Source organism: Electrophorus electricus, chromosome 18 (assembly GCF_041902795.1).
Source record: "Electrophorus electricus isolate QZ-2024a chromosome 18, ASM4190279v1, whole genome shotgun sequence".
Classification (NCBI taxonomy): domain Eukaryota; kingdom Metazoa; phylum Chordata; class Actinopteri; order Gymnotiformes; family Gymnotidae; genus Electrophorus; species Electrophorus electricus.
Genome location: NC_137514.1, coordinates 9888498 through 9909773, shown reverse-complemented (window position 1 = coordinate 9909773; position 21276 = coordinate 9888498). Strand labels below are relative to the sequence as shown.

Genomic DNA, 21276 nt, shown 5'->3' with positions numbered 1-21276 from the left:
AGGGGAAACAGGCTACAAAACTCACAGGAGAAACCGAGCGAGAGAAAGCGAAACTACGCTTTAACAACAACCAACAACACACTGAGCCAAACACGGGGATTAAGTACATGGACTAATGAGAAGTAAACAAGACACAGGTGAAACTCATGATGGGTGGAGAAAACGAAACCAAGGCACAGAACCACAATGAAGTAAAGCAAAACAAAAACACGAGACAATGAGACGCTATGGAGTGGCCAATGACATCCTGCTACAGCTAAAATCCCATGTAACCCCTAAACTCTAGCAAGCATTACACATTTGAATGCCTAAATCCAGTTAGCTCTTGCTGCCCAATTAAACTGTGCTTAAAATCTAGATACGACCAAAGTAATGTTTTATTTTGCATGTGGATCAAGGTTTGCAGTATACCGCGGACGTTCTCACACTACCAAAAATATGCATGTGTGACCACAGTGAAGTCCTCTATTTTGCCACCCACCACGTTAATTAATGAAGTCCATTGATCTGCCCCACGTCATCCATTTCTCTCAATCTTCAGCGGGGAAGCGCATCTTTTGAATGGAATTGCTTCCTTGTTCTGTGTCCTATCACATGCTTGTGTTAACTATTTTATGAATATAGTTAAAATACCTTGAATTATAAAATGCATTTTATTTTCTGAAATGATCCCAAAACATCGGCAACACCTTTGCAACACAAAAACCAAACCAGTTCTGTAATTTCACAGAAAACCCATGTTACATTCACAGCTGACAGAAATGCACTTCTACTGCAGTACTGCAAACACTCAGAAACAGGTGAATACTATATCCAGTGCGAAAATCAGTAAACTCCTATAGGGTAATATCGGCCACTGTCATACCTTTACTTTTAGACCATCCTGTATAAGCGCTTGGGGCTGAATTGGATTGACTTCATACCTCTCTCAACCGATAACACTGAACACTGATAAACACTTCATATTAACGGAACAGCAAAGGGTTCGTTAACAATAAATTCAGATCTACACGATCCACAGATGACTGCCGTGCCTAGACCTCACTGATCTTTCTCGGCGCTGGCGAGGCAGCCTAGGTCCTCTAGGGTCTCCTGTGCCGTGCGGCTGAGGGTGGGATGGCGGCTGGAGGCCAACTGGCGGACGCGCCCCAGGGGGAGGGAGTGCTGCAAGAGTGGGCGGAGCCGCATCGCAACATCACCCTCAACAAGCAGAGACTGGAGCAATCGCAAGGTTTGCAGACACACCTCCGAGTCCTGGTCTGAAACGTAGAGTGGGAGAAATGAGAGGAAACTAAATATGCGCATATAAATCAGTATAAACTTATAATGGTCTATACATGGCAATGTTATGATCTTAAGGTGGCAAATCAACTGCATCAATTTTGGGAACGTTAGAAAATGTATGTGATCCCATTCAATAATAATATTAATAAAGTATGCACACATTTTGTCACAATAAAATGTTTTCATAAATAGTTTTAATATGTAGAAATCTATTAAATCCAGAATGTTAAACTTGGGGTAATGTTACTATTTTTACTGTTTATATTTGAGTACTGTATAAATAGATCATAGGATCCTGATCTAACTGAATAAAATTTTTGTAAAATTAAGATTTCATGGTGCATTGAACTGGAACGTCAAAGAGAGATTGTTTGTGTGTGCATGAAGGGGAGACTCAAAGCATACATAAGGGAGTGAACATTCACTGGTTCTATACTGAGAAAGGGAGCAGACAGGAGATGATGGAGGGTTGGAAAAAGTGCTGAGGCTTCTCTTAACCCTGCCCTCTTCCACATGTGAGGCTGGATATCATGACGTCAAAGCTGAGATCAGATAAATTCCAATGCCATTGGGAAACCTGTATCTGTTACACACACTCACACGTAGCCCTTCTCGCGCTCTCTCACGTGCACACACACACACACAATCCCAAGCATGCTACTCACATATACCTTCAAGTAGGGTGCAAATAAGTGGGGACAGAGTAGGACTCTCACTGATGTAGGTTAGCCCCTTTACACTGATACTGACATTATACAATGCCATCAGCATCAACCTGCATAAAGACATGCCACAAACCTGTTAGCAATAAACTAGACAAACTCACAACAGCACCTAAATGTTCTAGAAGTAAGCAACCCACACTTTAAGCTTTGGAAAGACCCCTTGCTTCATCAGCCCAAGCAGCTGCATCAGAGTATCCAGCAGGATGAGGGCGGAGCTGGAAATGAAGTCCCTCCCACACGTCACAGCTGCTACATCTTGTAAGTGAAAAGCAATGACAGTAAGACTCAAATTATTTGAAGATCTACCTCATTAAGCTCTACCTCATTAAGCTCACTACACATGTTCAAAATGAGTTAACAGTACTGTTATGAGTCTTAGCCCCTACTGGTGATTATGCCAGCCAGTGCAAGCACAAATTGGTGTTCGTGGGAGTTGTAGTTCTGCTGCTGTGGTGTTTCCTCTTCATCCAGAGACTTGATGAAACTTTCCAGGGTTTGACCTGCTACAGTTAAGAATGGCTCCAGCTTCCCCTTTACACCAACACCCATCCAAACATGCACAAAAAAACAGATGTACACACAGTTTGTGATTTAGCAAGAAAGAATCTTATATATTTAATGAATCTGATTTTGGTTTAAATATATTCAGAAATAAACACTATCAATTCATCAATTAGTGCAATCAAAATGCACTAAAGAAAACAAGCAAACCAAGGGTACTATTTGTTGGAAAAAATGCCCTCGCCAGTTTTCTAATGATGTGCCTTAACAAAGCACACGGCCCAAAACATGCTGACCCTGTTAACAGTCGTCCAAGGTTAAAAACATCAGCAATGGCTAGATAGTTCTACACCACCTTAAACAAACCTCTGTTAGCTGTGTCACCATTTTTAGAGGTTGACTCACGTCAGCCAACATGTCCCTGATGGCCTCCTCCCTGCAGGAAGCACTCCAGAGCACGGTGCAGGATGCTGCCCCCAGGCCTGTGCAAAACTGCGCCTGCTGCTGCAGCTGTTCCCGGCATTCCCATAGCTGCTCCCGGAGAACAAGCTTCTCCTGGAATCCAATGCAGTTACACACATACAGACATTTGCATCTTGTATTTCACTGTAGACTCATCTGAAGCCACTATACTGGATTTGAAGCCGCTGTTCTGGACAGCTTTTCATCTGACTAATTGGTGTATTCTGATAAGTCAGAATAATTCAGAGGACGATTCATTTCACAGCAGTAGCTATAGCTAAGATGCGCCAGACCACAAAGGGCCTCTACAACGTGACGCTAACACTATTCCCATACGCTTTACTACCAGATGCGGTGCCACACTAAAACAAAGCAGTACTGAGTGAGTTTGCTGTCAGTACGTGCCACCATATCCCTTTTCCTGTGCCCCTCCTTCTCTCTCTCCTCTGCCCTCTCTCACCTCCCTCTCCCTCTGGAGCTTCGTCAGCACCGCCTCCAGGCGGGAGCGAAAGTGCAGACACTCCTGCCTCAGTTGCTCTCTCTGTCTCTCCTCCCTCACTGTGGAAGAGTTTCCCAAAAGCAGCAGTGAGATTATCAGGCAACACTACATTTATAAGTCATCTACAACATATACATAACATGCTCATAAATCCTATACAGATGACAGAATTTAGGGCGTTAATGCATGCTTATCTCTGAACTGCTTGGGCCTGACAACATAAGCATTCATCTATATTTGTGTATCTATTACAAATATTCTACCAAGTTCCTAAGGGGAGCTTAAACTAAACTCTGGCTAGACAGGTGGCAGAGCATAAGGGTGGTAACACTTTCTTTAATGGACAATCTAACTTAAACAACATTTTTGTAAACACCCCACCACCACTGCCGAGTCAGTGCTTTAGTCTTCATAGTTCATGAGTATCTTTACTATGATATCTACATCCCATTTATGTGATCACAACCAAACAACACTGCTGAGACCCAAGACTACAGAACAATACCAACACACACAAAACGTTTTGCACATGCTAGTTTTCTTTTCATCGTAGGTTGCTTATTTGGATTGGTGTTTTAAGCACAGTCATATACTATTTAACAATGAGACAGTAATAAGAAATATAATTGTAATTAATTGCAAGATAAATACATCTTAAATCTGAGGTGCCCAGCTCTGGTACTAGAAAATCAGGCCATCAGAAATGAGTACCAACACTAATCTTGCACACCCGATCCAGACAGGCAAAGCTTTCAATATTACAACCAGGTGTGTAAATCTTTGCAGCCGGTAGAACACTGATGTACAATTATAGTCCACGTGGCAAGGTCTTTTGTCTTACATGAGTCTAGGGAACGTGCTTTATGCAGGACGTCGATAAAGTCCCCGTTAATAACTTTTGGCAAGAACTCCCGCAGTTGCATGACCTCTGTGGACAGTCTTTCCAAGTCCCTTTTTCGGGCTCGGACAAAACAGTCCCCTCCCAAATCCTGCAAAAATAACGCCACTTCTCTTAATTCTTAGTATATTATTCACACAATGTATTACCAGAATTTTCATTTAGATTGGTCTGATTTGTACTTCATGGTTATGATAAACGTCGTTTAACTTTATTCAGATAGCTAACCTAGCTAGCTAACTAAAGTTGCTTTCTATAATTTAGCTAACTAGCTAGCTAGCTAACCTAAGCAAGCTAACATAAACTAGCTAAACTAATTTTCCTAAAATGACAATCTGTGTCGGTGAACCAGGGGAAAAAAAGATTAGCTAGTTAACTGACTGGTGTAGGAAATATATACCCTTCTAGTTAAACTCAAGGGTGCTACCTCAGCGAAGTCTGACGCTTTCATCTTGAGCAGAACGTCGAAGATACAGATGTTTCACCGCGCCTGAGAGTGAATTAAGCGGTTTATGGCGCCATCTGGTGGCTCTCCACGGAGGGAACTTGTCCAGTGTTTTGTGGTTTTAGCTGTGAATCGCAGTATAACAAATTGTGGGGTTTTGTGTGGCGATTGTAATATCAACACAGGCTGCTATCTATAGGTTAAACACTGTTCTAATACACGGTATGCAAAAGTATTTACAGCGTCCGAAAATATCTTCCCAAATTAGATTCAGAGTCGGATTTTGAATACCTGCGAAGACAGACGTCATTGTTGCACATGCATAGACCGGAAAATAGTTCATGACCATCAGTTTATTTACATCAAAGTATATGGGTGAAACATACACAAACTTGAAAGGATTTGACAAAAACTTTCGATTTTCTCCTCTAAAATTGAAGTTTGCTACTGCCATACATAGCTAGTAAAGTTCATTTTTCTTTAAAATGTTGTGATCGCTTCAAACATCTTACATATTGAAGCACGGCACACATCTCATCAAGTATTGCTTAGTGTGAAGTTTGTGTGGAGATGAATGTAGCTTTACCGCCTCGACCACTGGCCTATGCACAGTATGTCTCTTCAAAGTATGTTTTATAATTTGGTCTGACGATATTTAACTTCCCGCAAATGTAATTAATTACAAACAGCGAGATAATTTTACAAACCATAACGCCGGACATTATTTTAACTATGTTTGAGCAATAAAATCCGAATCCATGTCGGATCTTCAAACCCCGCCCTCCTCTGCCCAAACGAAACACGGCGGAGTAAATCCGGGCCTGGTTTTCCGTGAGACCGCTCAAGTTACACTTTCAGAGTGTGTGCGCGGCCGGTGTCTGGTGGCTCTGCTGTGGCTGCCTTTGTTGTCTGAGTCCCGTAACAGCGTGCTCAGAAAACCAAAAACAGCGCTGTGTTGTTTTTCTTTTCAATCCACACCATTACAGAATCATGTCAGTGGGTATCGAGTCCGGGTTTTCCAACGACGAGGTGCTGAACGCTCGCTTTCCACTTCACCGCGCCTGCAGGGACGGCGATGTCGGCGCGCTGTGCTCGCTGCTTCAGTGCTCGACCAACCGAGCTGACCTGGTGGCGGAAGACTCGTTTTTCGGCTGGACACCCATTCACTGGGCGGCACACTTTGGAAAGGTAATTTGCGTATCTAGATGGACAACGAGTAGAGTGTTTTGTGACAGATTCCTGTGTATAAACTAGCTACTTTTACGTTGGTTTGACAAGTAATTGTAGCTACCCACTTAACCAAACTAGGCTGAGGTTAACTGGCAAGGTTGGTCAACAGACAACCAACGGTTTTAGCTTAGCGAGCCAGCCAAATTTGTTTAACAAGAAAATGAGTAACTAGCTGATTTTGTGGACGGGGCCAGTGAAAGAGCTACACAGGTCAGGTCATTAATCGCGTACTCCCTGTGACAGGAGAGGAGGGGAAGAATAAACGCACCATCTTGGGGAACTTCGGTTTTATTCAAGCTGGTTGTTTACGCATGCCGTTTTTCTTAATCATTTATAACATGGCGACTCTAATGAAAAGCGGGAACTCTCGTCAGATCGCTTTGTGACTTATATAGGAGTTGTGCTACTATGGAATAATGTATCTTATTGTGAAGTTAAGGAAATCGACTCCCACGGAGGACAGCCAGCGAACCAGTATAATCAGTCGCCAGAAGTGTAATTCAGTCATTGGCCGCTCGCGGGCCAATAGAATGTATCCCGCCAAAACAGCATTTTAAAAAAGGAATTGGAGTCTGCGGCAAGAAAGCACATTTTGCCACAGGTTGTGTCGGCTAGGCTACTCTCTGTTTCTACTTTTTATGTCTCTTGGCAATAAACTCACTCGTGTCTCTCTCTCTCTCTCTCTCTCTCTCTCTCTCTCTCTCTCTCTCTCTCTCTCTCAAGTTAAGGAAACATATATATATATATATATATATATATATATATATATATATATATATATATATATATATATATATATATATAGTGTGCTAATCGTTTACATTATTAACTGCCTTTTTCATGATCAAAGAAAAAAAAACCTTGAACATACTTATACTTAAGTATTTTTAGGGTTATCCCTAACGGAAGTTTACACAGAAACTCCCCTAGCAGAGAGACTAGTGATGTTAAGTGTGACATGGTTCAAGGCTGAGTATAAATTTGCCTCATCAATAGTATACAAACCATTGGTTTATGTAGACATTTTTGCTTTCACCAGACATACCTTTTTAGTTGTAAGTGGGACTTTAAGGGGGGTTGTTAACTTGTTTTATGTAAATTACATATGTCCTTTACATCTTGTTTATGGTTAATAAAGCATCTCCCAGGATGAGTTATTCAGCATAAAACTGGTTGTTGTACTATTAATGAATGTCTTGACATTGAAATCTGTAGAGAACCAGAGAGGTGAGCCAGCTTCTCACATATGGCCAATATGCCTGTTGGCTGAGATGTTTCAGACATTTCTGCTGTGTCTCCTGGCAAGACAGACAGGAGGCAGGTGCGTGTGTTAGTCTGAAGAACATGTTTAAGATGCTGGAAAATTTGTCTTTGGTTGTGAGGGTAAAGCCAGAAGGCAGACCATGAGTCACCATGGCATCCAGCACTAAAACAGCCAAACAGCTGCCGAAGTGAAGCAGCGCCAAGAAACTGTGGCCAGTTCAAACACGACCGGCTGTGAATAACAGTTTCCAGCACACTCCACTGCTGGGGGCTGGAAGGCCAAAACCGAAGCGCTTAAGTTTTGTTTGCATTTAGCAGTTAAACGTGTCAGCAGCCCTCTCTATTTTGTAGAGTCTGTCTGCCCCAAAAATACAGGCCTGTCTTTCTCACTGTATGTAGCAGGAGTTAAATTATGCCATGTCTCTTGTGGCTATGCACTGTTTCCTGCCTTTTTGCACAAAAAAGAGGAGGGGGGAGTCCCCTGGGAAGGACTGGAGTCATTTTGCAAGGGCAAAGTTCTGCTGCCAGTTTGAGAAGATGGTGCTCCCTGGCTGAGGACTTTGGATCCCTGCTGTTGAACACCAGCCTTTGACGCCCCATTTCTCTCCCTTCGCAGCTGGAGTGTGTGTTGCAGCTGGTGCAGGTGGGCTGCGGGGTGAACGCTGTGACGACGCGCTTTGCGCAGACTCCAGCACACATCGCTGCGTTCGGAGGCCACCCCGAGTGCCTTGTCTGGCTCTTGCAGTCGGGGGCAGATATCAACAGACAGGTGGGTGCGGTAGAAGGTCGGCAGAATAACAAAAGCCAGTGATGCCTGTAAGAGGTGCCAAAACTACTCATGTTAAGAACAGGCTTTGTCCATCCAGCTGAGCTTTATGACTTGAGAACAGCAAGACTCAGAAATCAACTTGTTACACTACCATCTCGTAATATGCGTTAATTTGCAAGCCATCATCAGGCATCTGTGCGTGTCAGGTTAGCGCCATGGTCACCAGTTATTCGACCACAATGAAATTTGTGCTCCCATTTTGGGAGCAATGAGGAAATAAAATGCCTCATTTACATTTTGTCTAGCAAACATATCTAGAGTAAATTGGATAAAATGCACAACAATGCACAAGTATTCAAAGTCAGTCCTCTTACTCTGCATCCTCCAAGCTCGGCTTTGACCAACTGCTCTGTGATGTTTGGGAGTTTGGCATTTTGTCAGCTCTTGCTGAGTTTTCAACTTATAAAATCTTACATACACAGACGCCACAAGTGCACAGAGCAAGCTCCAGCAGCACATGAAGAACGAAGCATTTTTATAGAAGCACGTGAGAATAAGTTAAGACACATCTCCATGTTTGCTGTTTTTAGCTGGCAGCATGGCAGCAAGAGTAACAATGCAAAAAAAAAAAAAAAAAGCAGGCGGCAGTAGGGATGGAATTAATAGGTCATGAGTGTGGCTGTCATTATTTATGATATATACACAAAATATATTGTTTTTGTTTGTTTGTACTCTACAACAGTCCTGTATTGTGATATAACAATATGTTACTGTAGACCCAAATGACAAGTAAGCGAATCACAATTTGCCTTGATCTTATCAGGCTTCAGCTCAAGGAGCACATAGGCCTAAAACAGACAGGGTGTCACATTCCCATTGTGGGTGCAGGCTAGCAAGAGTGTCAGGGGCATCTGGTGGGAGATATCCCTGCTGTAATTGTTTGGCTTGCTCTATACTCTGCAGCAGTATCCTTTACTTATTGCTTTTCCTGCCCCTAGAGGGAGAGGTAGAGTCAGGGTTCAATTTGCCATTGCCATTGCTCCTTGTGCCCATCTCTTAAATATTCCATGCACTGATAGCTGCTGCCTCAGTGTGCCTGCTGTTACACAGTGAACATATTCATTAGCCTGTAGACAGTTTGGAGCAATTTAAAATTGTATTAAAGTTGCTGAAATCCTTTCTATAAGAAGGCGGTACTCCCAGCCTGTCAATTATGTTGCTTTACACACAACACAAGGGTAGACTACATGTCAAGCTAGCAGTTCTTTGGTGGGAGGGGCTTTGGAGAAAGGATTTGATGGAATGCAAGGGGCTGTTCGACAGAATTTAGAAAAATCATCTTAAGAAAGATTTTTAAAAAAATGTATTTTACCTTTGATATTTCACATGGTTAAAAAGCACATTCTGTGTCTTGAATTTGAATAAAATATTTTTATTAAGTAAAGAGGTGAATATTAAATGCTTCTCTTGTATGGTTCCAGGACTATGCGGGTGAAACCCCCATCCATAAGGCTGCAAGGGCAGGTAGCATGGAGTGCATCAATGCCTTGTTGATCTCAGGTGCTAAACCGGAGTAAGTCACCCTCTGCTTCCTCATTAAATGTTACACCTGCTATTAACCATGTACAATGCTGTCTTAAAGGGGACCTCCACCAAAAATGGAGAAAAAACTACCAGTTCTTTTTGATAAATTTGTCTATGTAAAATAGCCAGATGGTGCAGAATCGGAATGCCTCCAGTCACTGGCAAGGCTGATTTGCAGACATTTTCATAAAATGGAGGCAGCCAGCTTTGGGTGCACAGTGGGGTTTCAAATCCAAATTATGTCCTCAAGGGCTTAAAAGCTAAATATAGCTCTAAGGAAAAATTCACCTTGCTTCTAAAAAACAGCCCATTTCATATTTGCTGTATTTTCCCATTGGCTTGTGCTTCACTTAGAATGAAGTATTAGGTGAATTAACAGCAGGTTGCCTCCGTGTTAAAGATTTGTCTGGAATTAATCAAGCTGCCGCCAATAGACTAAAACCATTAGATTGAGGCTCTTAGTATTAGGTTTTTAAAAATGTGCTTTTGGTGGAGTTCCCAGTGAATGTGTCTGTTTTAACATTTTTGTTCATGATCTAAATTTAAATTCTTGAGTTGCCTTTTATGACTTTTTAAAGAATGTTTTCAGTTCATTAGTAAGAATAAACAAATGCACAATTCCTTGAGTATTCCTCTTAGACGAAAAACATGCTGTATTTAATCTAAAGAATATCCTGAGACATGCAACAACTGGGAATCTTTTGTGTTGTACATATTAGGGTTATAACAACACATGGGTTTTAGTCTGTACTCTGTTCTAAGGGCAACACTGTGATTCTGATTTCTTGATCCATATTGTGAAACAACATAGTCTGAAGTATAGTTGTCAACTTGAAAACTTGTCTTATTTTGGGCATAACCGTATCTCCTCTTTATTCTAATTCACTAATGGAATAATGTGCAATGAGATCTTGCAGTGTTGCATTAGAGGGATCGTGTAGCAATGGAAGGATTAACCAGTGTTCTAGGTTGCAGTGCCCTTCCTGCAAACAGGAACACTCAGGTATGTAAGAAATGTCTGTTTGTAACACAAGAGCCTTTAAGCTATCATTTCTAATACTCTTCTATAATAATGGAAGAGTACACAGAAAAACCCTAATTTAGCTCTTACTAAGATGGTGTTGCATTAAAATTGTCATCACTGCAAATGCTTCCAGTTAATAATGTATGTTTAGCAGAACTCCAACTATATGCAAAATTAAGAATTAGCATTATTAATTAAGTAATAATTGTGGCACTAAACAATTGCAAACCTTTTGTACCATGTTACATTTTGAATATTTTAGTGAAGTACCACTGTATTTGTTGTGACAGGGTCTTTTAAATATACAGATGTTACATTAACAATATCAATGAACTTTAAATGTTTCCCACTGCAGTAGTCCTAGTGTGACAGTGTCTCACATTAATTCCTAGAATGACATCGGTTATTCCAGAAGAGAAAGCTTAATTAAGCAGAGATTGCTTTCTGATAGCCAACACAGTTGAAAGCCAATATAGCCTGTAATGTTAATGGTATAGAGGTGACCAGTTATTGCACTCAGCACAAAGAGTAAGACCTGGTATAGATCCTCCTGTGTGTGTGGGGGGGGGGGGGGGTATTGTGCATTTGTTCAGTAAGTATAAACATATAATGGTTAAGGCAATAGTGTATATATTGTGTTTTCCTTTGAAATGTACATTATTGATTACATTTGTTCATGAAATTCTTGCTGCTAATATGAATACTTGAAGAGAAGAAAGCTCATTGTATTTTTTTTTTGGGGGGGGGGTCTTTTTGGGAGGACTATCCTTTTCTGAAAAGATTCTCAGATTATACTCATCCTAGAAAAACTGACCTAATAATAACACAGTATTGCATGGCACAGTAAATGTATCATGTCAGATCAATCACAAAGTATGCCAAATTAATTTGAGCTGACATTCACAAGCAGACATCTTTCCATTGTGCTTTTAAATTAGAAATCATATAAATTATGTATAGTTTTGTGGCCACTGTTTGACAGAACAGTCTGTCATCCTGAGCCCCGTGTAAGGTTTTCAGATGAAACACAGATGTTTAGTGCAGGTCACAGGAGCATTCATGGAAACAAACTTGCACAATCCAAAAAATGAGTTCTGAGTTTGTTTGGTAAACTGGCTGGTGAGATGGTCCAACCGGTGGCAATCTTGATTAAAGATTTAAAGATTAAATATTTTTTTCCATATCTTGGGCCAGAAGTATTTGACCTACTACAGACAACTGAAATGTGTAAGGTTTGTGGTTAACACAAGAATTATTTTATTTTTACTCTTGTGCAGTGTTGAGGAAAGGTAAGTGTCCTGTAATTCTTGATTTCACTGAAACATATTCTGATAGATCTCAGCTCTGTTAAAAGTGAGTCATGTGCAATTCTACCTGAGTGAATATATTAAAGTATCTGTTTCACCTACATATCAAAATTAAATGTAAACATGTTTATAACGTCTTAATATTGGCCAGATCCCTATTTTGGAGGATGTGGTCTATCAACTCTTTTAAACATTTTTAGGCCCTTCAATTCCAATTTATGTTCAAATCTATACCTACATAGTTTTTTTTTGTTGTAGTTGATGGCCAGGTATTCAATTAAGCTGCTTTGACAAATGCTTTGCTTTGACAGTTCTCCTGCCAGAAAAAAAGTATTTATGACACTGGGCTTTTGTCTAAACAAAATGTTTTGTAGAATTATACAAAATCAAATGCTTTGAAAGAACATGCTAATGACTATTGGAAATTCAGAAAACATGGTTGACTGGACATAGACTTATATTCTGGTTTGCATGCCATAGTGGTAGTGAACTTATTTTGAGTGTAATACAAGAGTTCCTAAATTATGTCAATGGCATCTCTCTCAGAATGAACTATAAACTCTTCTAAACTTGTGTTAAACACAAACCTTATTTTCACAGATTGTCCAAAAAATATTTTAGTTTTTCCACATTTGCCTTCTATGAATACAAAGTCCAGGAATGTGAGTGATATATTTTGTAGTCCTAACCAGAAAGACACAAGTAGGAAAAAAATTATGCCTGACTAATGTGTTTGAATATACCAAAGACCCAAAGGGTTCTTTTTAATAATCCCAATAGTTGCTCAAGAGTGTTGTCCTGCCTGCGAAACCTTTTGGACACGGGCAAAAAGCCATGTATCATAGCTATATTTTAATGGGTGAAGATGTGTACAGCAGAGTTGTGTTTTACGGCCATCTCATTTCGGCCATCTTGTCTCAATTTTTTTTTTTGTAACTAAATGTTTTTTAATTATAAATGTTTAAACTATAAATGTTTAAATGGGAAATTACATCAGTGATATGATATCAAAAACACATCAGTTTAGGTGGGAACATCTCACTGTATCTTCCTATCAAAAGGCTGCATATTTTGACTTGTAATGTAAACATTGTTTTTGCTTCCTAGATGGATGGCAGATGTTTATCAACTCATGATACTAAACTACTCAATTGATAATTAACTACTTTAAAACAATGCAAACCAACATACTGAATATTGGCAGTTAATCAAACAATGGTCAGCATGTCTTAAGAAAGTAGAAGCATTCAATTTGTCAGACAAGAAAAATTGTAGTCTTGCAACTTAACTTTTTGCCAAGGTTTTGTTTATTTAAACAAAAAGAACTGCATTATTGAAATTAGTTCATTAAAATCAGGTCACATCTTTGGCACAATGTAAACTCAGATGTTTGCAACTTAATAGCATACTACACAGTTACAAAGTAGTGTAGCTTAGCTTGGCTAAATGAAGTGCTGCTGTTCTGTATGTTTTTTTTATATATATATATATAATTTTTCATGCATTTTAAAGAGAACTAATCACAGTTGTCAAAGTGAAAATTTTTAGGAGTTCTCCTTTAATGTTTTAAGTAGTTGCACCAGTTTCTTGGGTCTGGTGTAATGAATGTACTGCTTCTGAAAGTCAGCTAGCTGTCTTGCAGCAAATGATCCAGCAATAAATTGGCTTATTTACAATCTCTGTGGTCAAATCATTAACTTGGATTTTCAAATGAACTTCATTACATCTAGGCCTATATAATGCTTCAGCAATGTTTTTGTCCTAAAGTTGATTGAACAAATACCATAACTTTTATTGTCAATCTTTGCATGATCTATATTACCTTTATTTTGAAAGAGGCTAAAGCCATGCTCATGCTAACCCACTCTCTTTATAGGTTGTTGTGTTTTTACTATGACAGAACGTCAAACAAAGCAAGAATATGTGCAGTAGTGAAACTGTTCTAGAACACAATCATGTTATGAATTCATTATTGCCTAAATCTGCTAAGCAGATTTTAGACTTAAACCGTTTTCTGAACATTAACAATTCCAGAGCCAATGCCTTAGACAGATGGGGTTTGTAAGGCATTCTAAAGCAGCAGCAGTACTTCATTTTGCAAAATCCATTCTATCACATCACATGATTTATCATGTATTCACTATCCTACAGAAATGTTCAAGTATTTATATATATTATTTTTTCTCTTTCTAATGAGCTTTCAGCCCTCAAGCTTTCTAGAATAATTGTAATAATTAATTGTAATTATTTGCAGGCTGGCCTGCAAATAATTACTACACTTGTGGTTTAGTTAGAAGTCAACAAGGTTAGATATTGTTCAGCAAAGTGTAGGATCTATTATGGTAAGCTAATGTAAAAGCAGGATTCGCAAATGTCTGTTTTATGCCTCCTTGAAATGTTTCTTGTTTTCAGTGTTCAGTCATTTTGAGTTTGACCTATTTGAAATCATGTCACTTTTTGTCTGAAAATAGCATGTTCACAAAAATTATTGAAGCTGCACTGTGAAACGTTACAGAGAAGGAAAAACCCCTACACATCTCAATGTTTTGCAGCCATTGAATTTGAACTTGACTTGATTTTCTCAAGTAAAGCCCAGAAAAGGGGGGAAGCGTTCCAAAAACAGCTGAATCTGCCACTCGTGCATCAGCGAACAGCCTTACAGTTGTGGCATTGAGTGTTCTCACTATCGCTTCCTTCAGTATCTACACACTGGCAAACTGTCGAGGTATTTCTTGCGGTGATTGGTTTTGATTTTAGGAAATCAGTTATGATATTGTTGTTTAGACTTGCATGCTTTGCTTAGATAGTGCGAGTTTTAACATTTTTTGATATGTAGTATGTTGTTTTTTTAAAGGATTTTTTTTTTCAATTTGGAGGAAAAAGCTCAGGATTTAGTTAGCCTTACTTTTTTTTAATTGAAACATGAACATTTATTCTGACATTAGCATGAATGTACCACTGCATAGCAATGAAATACTTGTCTAAAAAAGGGTACTTAGAATTACAAAGCAATGCATTCCAGGAATGATGAAAAAATTAAATGCTTCCTTGAACAAATGTATTATGCAAAAATATATCCAACACTTGAATATGAACTTAGATATATTACTTAGGAAAACAAATGTTTTACAAGACTTTTCAGACTGTATTGACTTTCAGTGCCAGACAATGACTATATAAGGTTATTAAAAATTGCTTCTGAATTATTGCTTTAACATCCATCATACTTTGAGAATTTTATTACACTGCAATATAATAAATCAGGTTCTCTGCAGAGATTATTTTCAACCCTAATCTAGGCTATAATAAATGCATCTGTGTCAGATGTACCAAACATGTAGGGTAGCTATAGTGATAATAAACATGATGTAGGACATTACCTGTTTAAGATTTCTGTTCAGAACAGAAAAATCTCAAATTTGCAGTTATGTGGTGAAAGTTTAAGTTCTCAATAACTATCCAGCTATATTAGTATCAAGTTTCAAGTTTGGTTTATTTGTCACATACATAGTCATACACAGTATAACTCGCAGTGAAATGGTTGAGAGTGCTCTGTCCAAACTGAGGAAAAAGAAAATGGGTGCATAGAGAAATATATATTCTATATATGTACAAAAATATATTAACAATGTATGTACAATATATGTATATTATGTTTATATACACAATGTATATGGTTGTGTGTGTATATATGTACACAATGTACAGAATGTACAGATCCATAGTACATCAAAACCTCCCAACACATCACTTTGCTATACCAATTTTGATCATGCAAATTTGTTTATAATCACTTTGTAGTTTGCTAAATTTAATGCTGTTTATGTAAACATCAACTACATTTGTCTGATCTAAGGGAGAGAAACTAGAATTTTTAAGTAGCTTTTGTGGAAACTTGAACATGAAGCCAAGTCTGGGCTGAATGCCTTGTCTTATTTACTGTAACATGCAGAGCATCTAACTTCAAACTTCTAAAATTGACTGATGGCAGTTAGGTTTGTATGCATTTTGATGCTTTTAAAGACAGCATGCATTATCCAAACAAAGTATTGGATATCATTTCTAATTAATGACTAATTTTAATATCTAAATAATATAAAAATTATTTAAATAATAGAAATATTTATTTTTGACTATATAGGCACAATTAGTTTCAGAAGATGTGATAGTACTTATAGTCAATATTTTAGATTTGTACTTGTATTCAATATTTTAGATTTGTACTTGTATTCAATATTTAAGGTACTTGCAAATTCATTCTATTTTTATTTTTAATAGTATAAATGGATTTCCTTCATACTGGACCCAGGGTTTTATTGCAGGTACTTATCAGGGTTTTATTGCAGGTACTTATCAGGGTTTTATTGCAGGTACTTTTTCCTGTACACCATAAAATCTGCATCTGACATTGTCTGGCATTGTCTGAATGTTCTATCTGAAAAGGAATCTTTATTTCTATACCACTGAGTCCATTTAATCAGATGCACTTGGAAGCATTTAATATTATAAAAATAAGCTTGGGGATATTTAGGTAGGAGTTTGTAAAGGCAAATCAGTAATGCCATTGTCTTTTTCATGTAAAGCATATTTAACTTTGTCTTCTTTTTGTGCTCAGGACTTGTCCCATTTAATTTTATTTATTTATTTTTTTTATGTTCAGGGTTGCAAACGTAGCTGAGGGAAAGATTTAGAGAAGTAATGAATTCATGAATGAGCCCACCAGCATTTTAATTGGACTTTTAAAGCTACTACTTTATTCTCACACTGCATCTTTATTTGCATGAAGATAAACTGCCATATAATGATTCAGTGCCTGAAACTGATATCTTAAATAGCCCTGAGGGGCTACAGATTTTGTTTTTAAATATCACTGCTCTAATTGCAAGAAGTCCCAAAAGCCAAAATGTATGTTAAAGCCCATTTATTATAGTTTTTGAAAGCTAAAATGAATGACTGCTTTAAAGTCTTAAAACTTGGGTAATAAACGAGGCTTTATATTATACAGATTTACAAAGGTCACATGAAATTACAAGATATAAGGCAAGCACCCTTTCCTATTAAAATGTGGAGGAAAATCTTTATGGGGTATTTATTACTGCCTAACTGTCATGATCATCTTGTGTGTGGAATTTCCTGTGTTGTAAACCATGGTCTTGCAGGAATTATTAAAATGATGTGCAGGACCTGCAATTAAGCACACAACTTTTAGGCCCCCTCTTTCCTCATTTTTAATTAATTTAATTTCAGTAATCATATGAATGAGTGCCTTGTTTACTTTTATGAAATCATTCATTACTCATAAAAACATCTGAGGGTGGTTGTTTTTTTTGGGGGGGGGACGTTGCAGACAAAAACAGAAAGTATATCACTGATTCCAATTTGCAAATGTGGCTGATTTAGTTGTTAAAATAAATTAAAAAAAACAAGACTTGGGCTTCATTTTGCTCTTCATTTACGTTTTTGGTTTCTCTAAACATCCTTTTTTATCGTAAAAACATTTTTACTGTTTTATTGATATTCCAAAAAGCAAATATGAAACATTATACTTACAAAATATGAAAAATTAAATTTCAATATGCAAAAACCATTGAAATTTAGAGAAAAGATAAACATCGGAAATTACAAAGACATTTCAATAACTTATCAGTCATTTGATGAGTTAACTTCAAGAGGTATTTATTTATTTATTTATTTATTTTTATTTTACCAAACCAAGTCCTCTATTGTTTAATTAAGAAGAATATTAAGATTATTTTATTATGAAGAGACCATTATCATTACCATTTTTTATATATATAAACTACAATTTAGAGATTTATAGAAGTGTTTTCTTTGAGGAATCTAAAAGAAGATTGCAGTAGTGGGTTGGTTCATCCCTGAATTCATTGTTTTCTTTTTCTTCCTTGTTGAGGCTTTTTTTTTCACACTGCAGTTGGACTTCGGTATGTCCTGTTGAACTCTGATGTTGAAACATATCTCCAGATTATTTGATTGTTACTATTTGTCTTATTCTCTGACCCTAATTTTAATTGGGTGTAGAAAATGACTTAATGGAGTTGCAGTGTCTAAACTTGGCTAACCCACAATTCCTATTACACTTTGTAGTTCACCGGTGCCATATGATTTCCTTTTGCAGTGTGTTTATGTATTTGATTATTCAAATATTCCAAATGCCAAATATTCCAAAACAGCATATCATAGGGACAGTTTAGGTAGTCATTAATGGTTTTCTTTTTTGTTGTACAGCTTTTATTGATGTTACTGTAGACCATTCTAGTCATCTGTTTTTTCTCTGCTGTGCAGATTAAGGAACGCGAATGGGCTGACTGCGGCCGATCTGGCCCGTGCACAGGGATTCCAGGAGTGTGCTCACCTCCTCTCAAATGCAGAGAATCAGCTGAAACAGCTAAATGGGTTTGGCCATAATGGAACTGACCTCGCCCACGTTCAAGGACAGAGCCTCCTTAACAGGGTAGCCAACAGGAAGAGGCATTATGACTGTTCTGAGATGAATCACATTAAGAAAACAAGAACTGACAGTAAGTAGGTTTTGTGAAGTTAACACTGACACTGGGCTTGTATTCTACTTTAGTTCAAAATATATTGTGTGTGTACCTAATTTCTAAATGTTACCATTTCAGACATGGATTTTGCTGCAAAAATGCTCAATGGAATGGGGGAGGAGCTTGAGTGTATGCATGTGGAATCTGCCACAGACAACCAATCAGGTTGGACTGAACGTTTTCTGTGTCTACTTATAATGAGCATTATGGTAACATGTTTGTCCTGGAGAGTTATTCTCCCATCTGACATACTGGAGCCCATATTGGGGTATTCATGCCTGTTCCCTGACATTGCACAAAATTTGTGTTTGAACGCAAGTGTCTATTTAAACTTGCTTCATTTGTATGTATTTTTCATGGAATTTGTTATGCACCTTTCAGTCTGTAGCTCATGTCGTAAACAGTTTGTGTTAGCCAACGTGTAGCCCTTTTATTGGTTGGTTTTTGACCACAACACTGTGGCTGTCTAAGTGGTTTTGGGTGACGGACCACTTATGCAAACAGGGACACTGGGACCTACAAAAACCCCAGCAACACTGCCATACTTGATGATAAACTTACACTAATAATGAACAAATAATGTTCACACTCATGAGCAAAGGAAAGGGAGGCCGATGAACGGTGCATATCCACAGATTGGCTGTCGTCAGTAATTGTTTGCTTATAAAATTGGACGTGATGAGCTGGAGGATTACTAACACAAATTGTGCATGGGAACTGACCCCTGTTCACCTGCAAAGTGTTTCTATTAGATAACAGTTTCCAATAAAGTTTGTAGTGAGTGTATAAAATGGAGTGAACACAGTTGCATCTATTTGTTTTGCACTATTTTTTCCTGCATTCCAGCTGACTTCCAGAATTCAGTATTGAATATTATAGTAAACAAAGACACACTGATACAGAGATCAGTGTATGAATGGATAACAGACTTCTTATTTGGAATAAAACTGTTCTTGAAGTTGAAGATATTTGGAAAAATGAAGCTCAGTCAAGCAGTGAACTGGGAAAGCCACATTTTCTGTTTCTTTGTATAGTACAGCATCAACATGATCATAGTACCATGAATGAAATCAACCTACAATCAATATACATTTATGTTGCCAAAACTATGTTGTGTAAGCAATCAATTAGAAACAATTAATCAATTGGAAATTTTGGTTTTGTTGGTCAAACTAATGTATATGGACATTTGTGTAAAACATCAAACAAGAGAATTTGTGCAAACAGGAGAATGCAGCATGTTCACAGAATGTACAAATCTTTATGGTTCTGTGTGAAATGTTTTCTTACACACTGTAAAGAAATAATCATTTTCTTTTTTATTCTGAGCATACATTAAAAAATACATATTACAAAAGCAAAAACTGATCTGGTGCCAAATTTAAAATGCTGTGTTCCAAAATTCTTCTGATGTGCTCATTTAGCTTGCATTGCACATTTAGAAAGGCTGGCTAGCTCTCTCTTACCTGTGTTGTTTTGAATGACAGATGGCACCATAGAAACAGCCGTAGGTTTGACAAACGGTCACGTACACCAGGGAAGTTTCGCTGAGGACACCATCGCCACAAACGGGCACTGCCACATTCCAGAGTCACCCACGGCCGAGCCCCGCAGCGACATGTGTGGCTCACTGCATCTCGGCGGGAGTCCCAGCAGCTGTGCCACTCACAGGCCCTCCTGGGGTGCGTTCGCCTCAGACTCCGGCGAACACCTGCGCTACGGATATTATCACGGCTTTGGGGACACGGCCGAAGACCTGGAAGATGCGAGTAGCTACCACGAGCACAACACAACCGTGGGGGTTGAGCAGCACTATGACCAGGAGGTCATGAGTGCCATGCAGCTGTTTCATGGCTCTTGAAGCTGTGCTCACATGTCAACAGCCTGTTTGCGTAGAGGTGGTCGTGTTTTGTATTAGCCACCAGCCGCCTTAAAATGAACAGTTTACCTTGAGTCCGCTATCGCACCTTAACACCAGCCAGTTTTAAAAAAAAGAAACAAAAAAAGAAAGTTCCTCAAATTGAATTATGGTGGAAACCTTTGTACCAAAGGGGGAAAAATATTTGGTTTTGTATCTGACTTTTCTGAATTCTTTATGGTATGTTTATATGATAGCATAGCTGATGAAACGTGACTGTGGTTGATTTGTTTTTAGGTATGGCATGTTCTTTGTTTATCTTTTCTCCCCAGAAGAGTACAAAGACTTAACTGAACTGTCTACGTTTGTATGATTCGATTATTTGTGGGTTGTTGCATTGACTGTTGGACATTTGATTGTAGGCTTTGTGCCAGTATTTCTTTCCACAAAGTTTGGCACTGATGTTAAAGGAAATTTTCATATGCTTTTGGTTCACTTGTTACTTTTCACATCTTTCTTGGGAAAATGTGTTGAATGGGTTATGTAAAGTTGATTCTGACTGTAAACAATTATTTGTTTTTGAGAACGTTGACTGATTTGACATTCCTTTGATGACTTTTTGTGTTGTAATATAATAAATGAGACAATTCATTCCTGTCATCTTTTTATTCAGCTTTGTTTAATTGTAGTTACTGCTCTAGTTAAAAATTCGTAGTTCAGAATGCGTTATACTATATATATTTATTACATATATTGCTCTTTGGGAGATGTGTATTTAGGACTGAACTCAGTGGTCACACCATTTAAGTTATAACACATCCTGCATAGTGTATTGTTTATGGTCTGTAGAATTGAACACAGATT

General features: G+C 38.2%; 2 protein-coding genes across 4 annotated transcripts; one reads left to right on the top strand and one right to left on the bottom strand.

Annotated features, from left to right (window-relative positions):
• Nucleotides 1–634: 634 nt before the first annotated feature.
• hsf2bp (heat shock transcription factor 2 binding protein) lies at nt 635–4870 on the bottom strand. 3 transcript variants are annotated; one of them, XM_027011767.3, is made up of 8 exons: nt 4797–4870; nt 4313–4460; nt 3433–3530; nt 2877–3065; nt 2396–2540; nt 2147–2264; nt 1956–2059; nt 635–1259 (listed from the first exon to the last, which is right to left on the bottom strand). In XM_027011767.3, the coding sequence occupies exons 1-8, from the start codon at nt 4818–4820 to the stop codon at nt 1042–1044; spliced, it is 1044 nt and encodes a 347-aa protein (XP_026867568.1). In that variant the 5' UTR covers nt 4821–4870; the 3' UTR covers nt 635–1041. The 3 variants fall into 3 exon arrangements, with proteins under 3 accessions (XP_026867568.1, XP_026867567.1, XP_026867569.1); XM_027011766.3 differs by having other exon boundaries at nt 4770–4842; XM_027011768.3 differs by having other exon boundaries at nt 2916–3065; nt 4770–4842.
• A 796-nt stretch (nt 4871–5666) lies between these two features.
• Nucleotides 5667–21063, top strand: ankrd10a (ankyrin repeat domain 10a). Its single transcript, XM_027011785.3, has 6 exons — nt 5667–6002; nt 7924–8076; nt 9558–9649; nt 18295–18530; nt 18633–18719; nt 20042–21063. Exons 1-6 carry the CDS (start codon nt 5805–5807, stop codon nt 20413–20415), a joined length of 1140 nt encoding a protein of 379 aa, XP_026867586.2. The 5' UTR covers nt 5667–5804; the 3' UTR covers nt 20416–21063.
• Nucleotides 21064–21276: the final 213 nt, after the last annotated feature.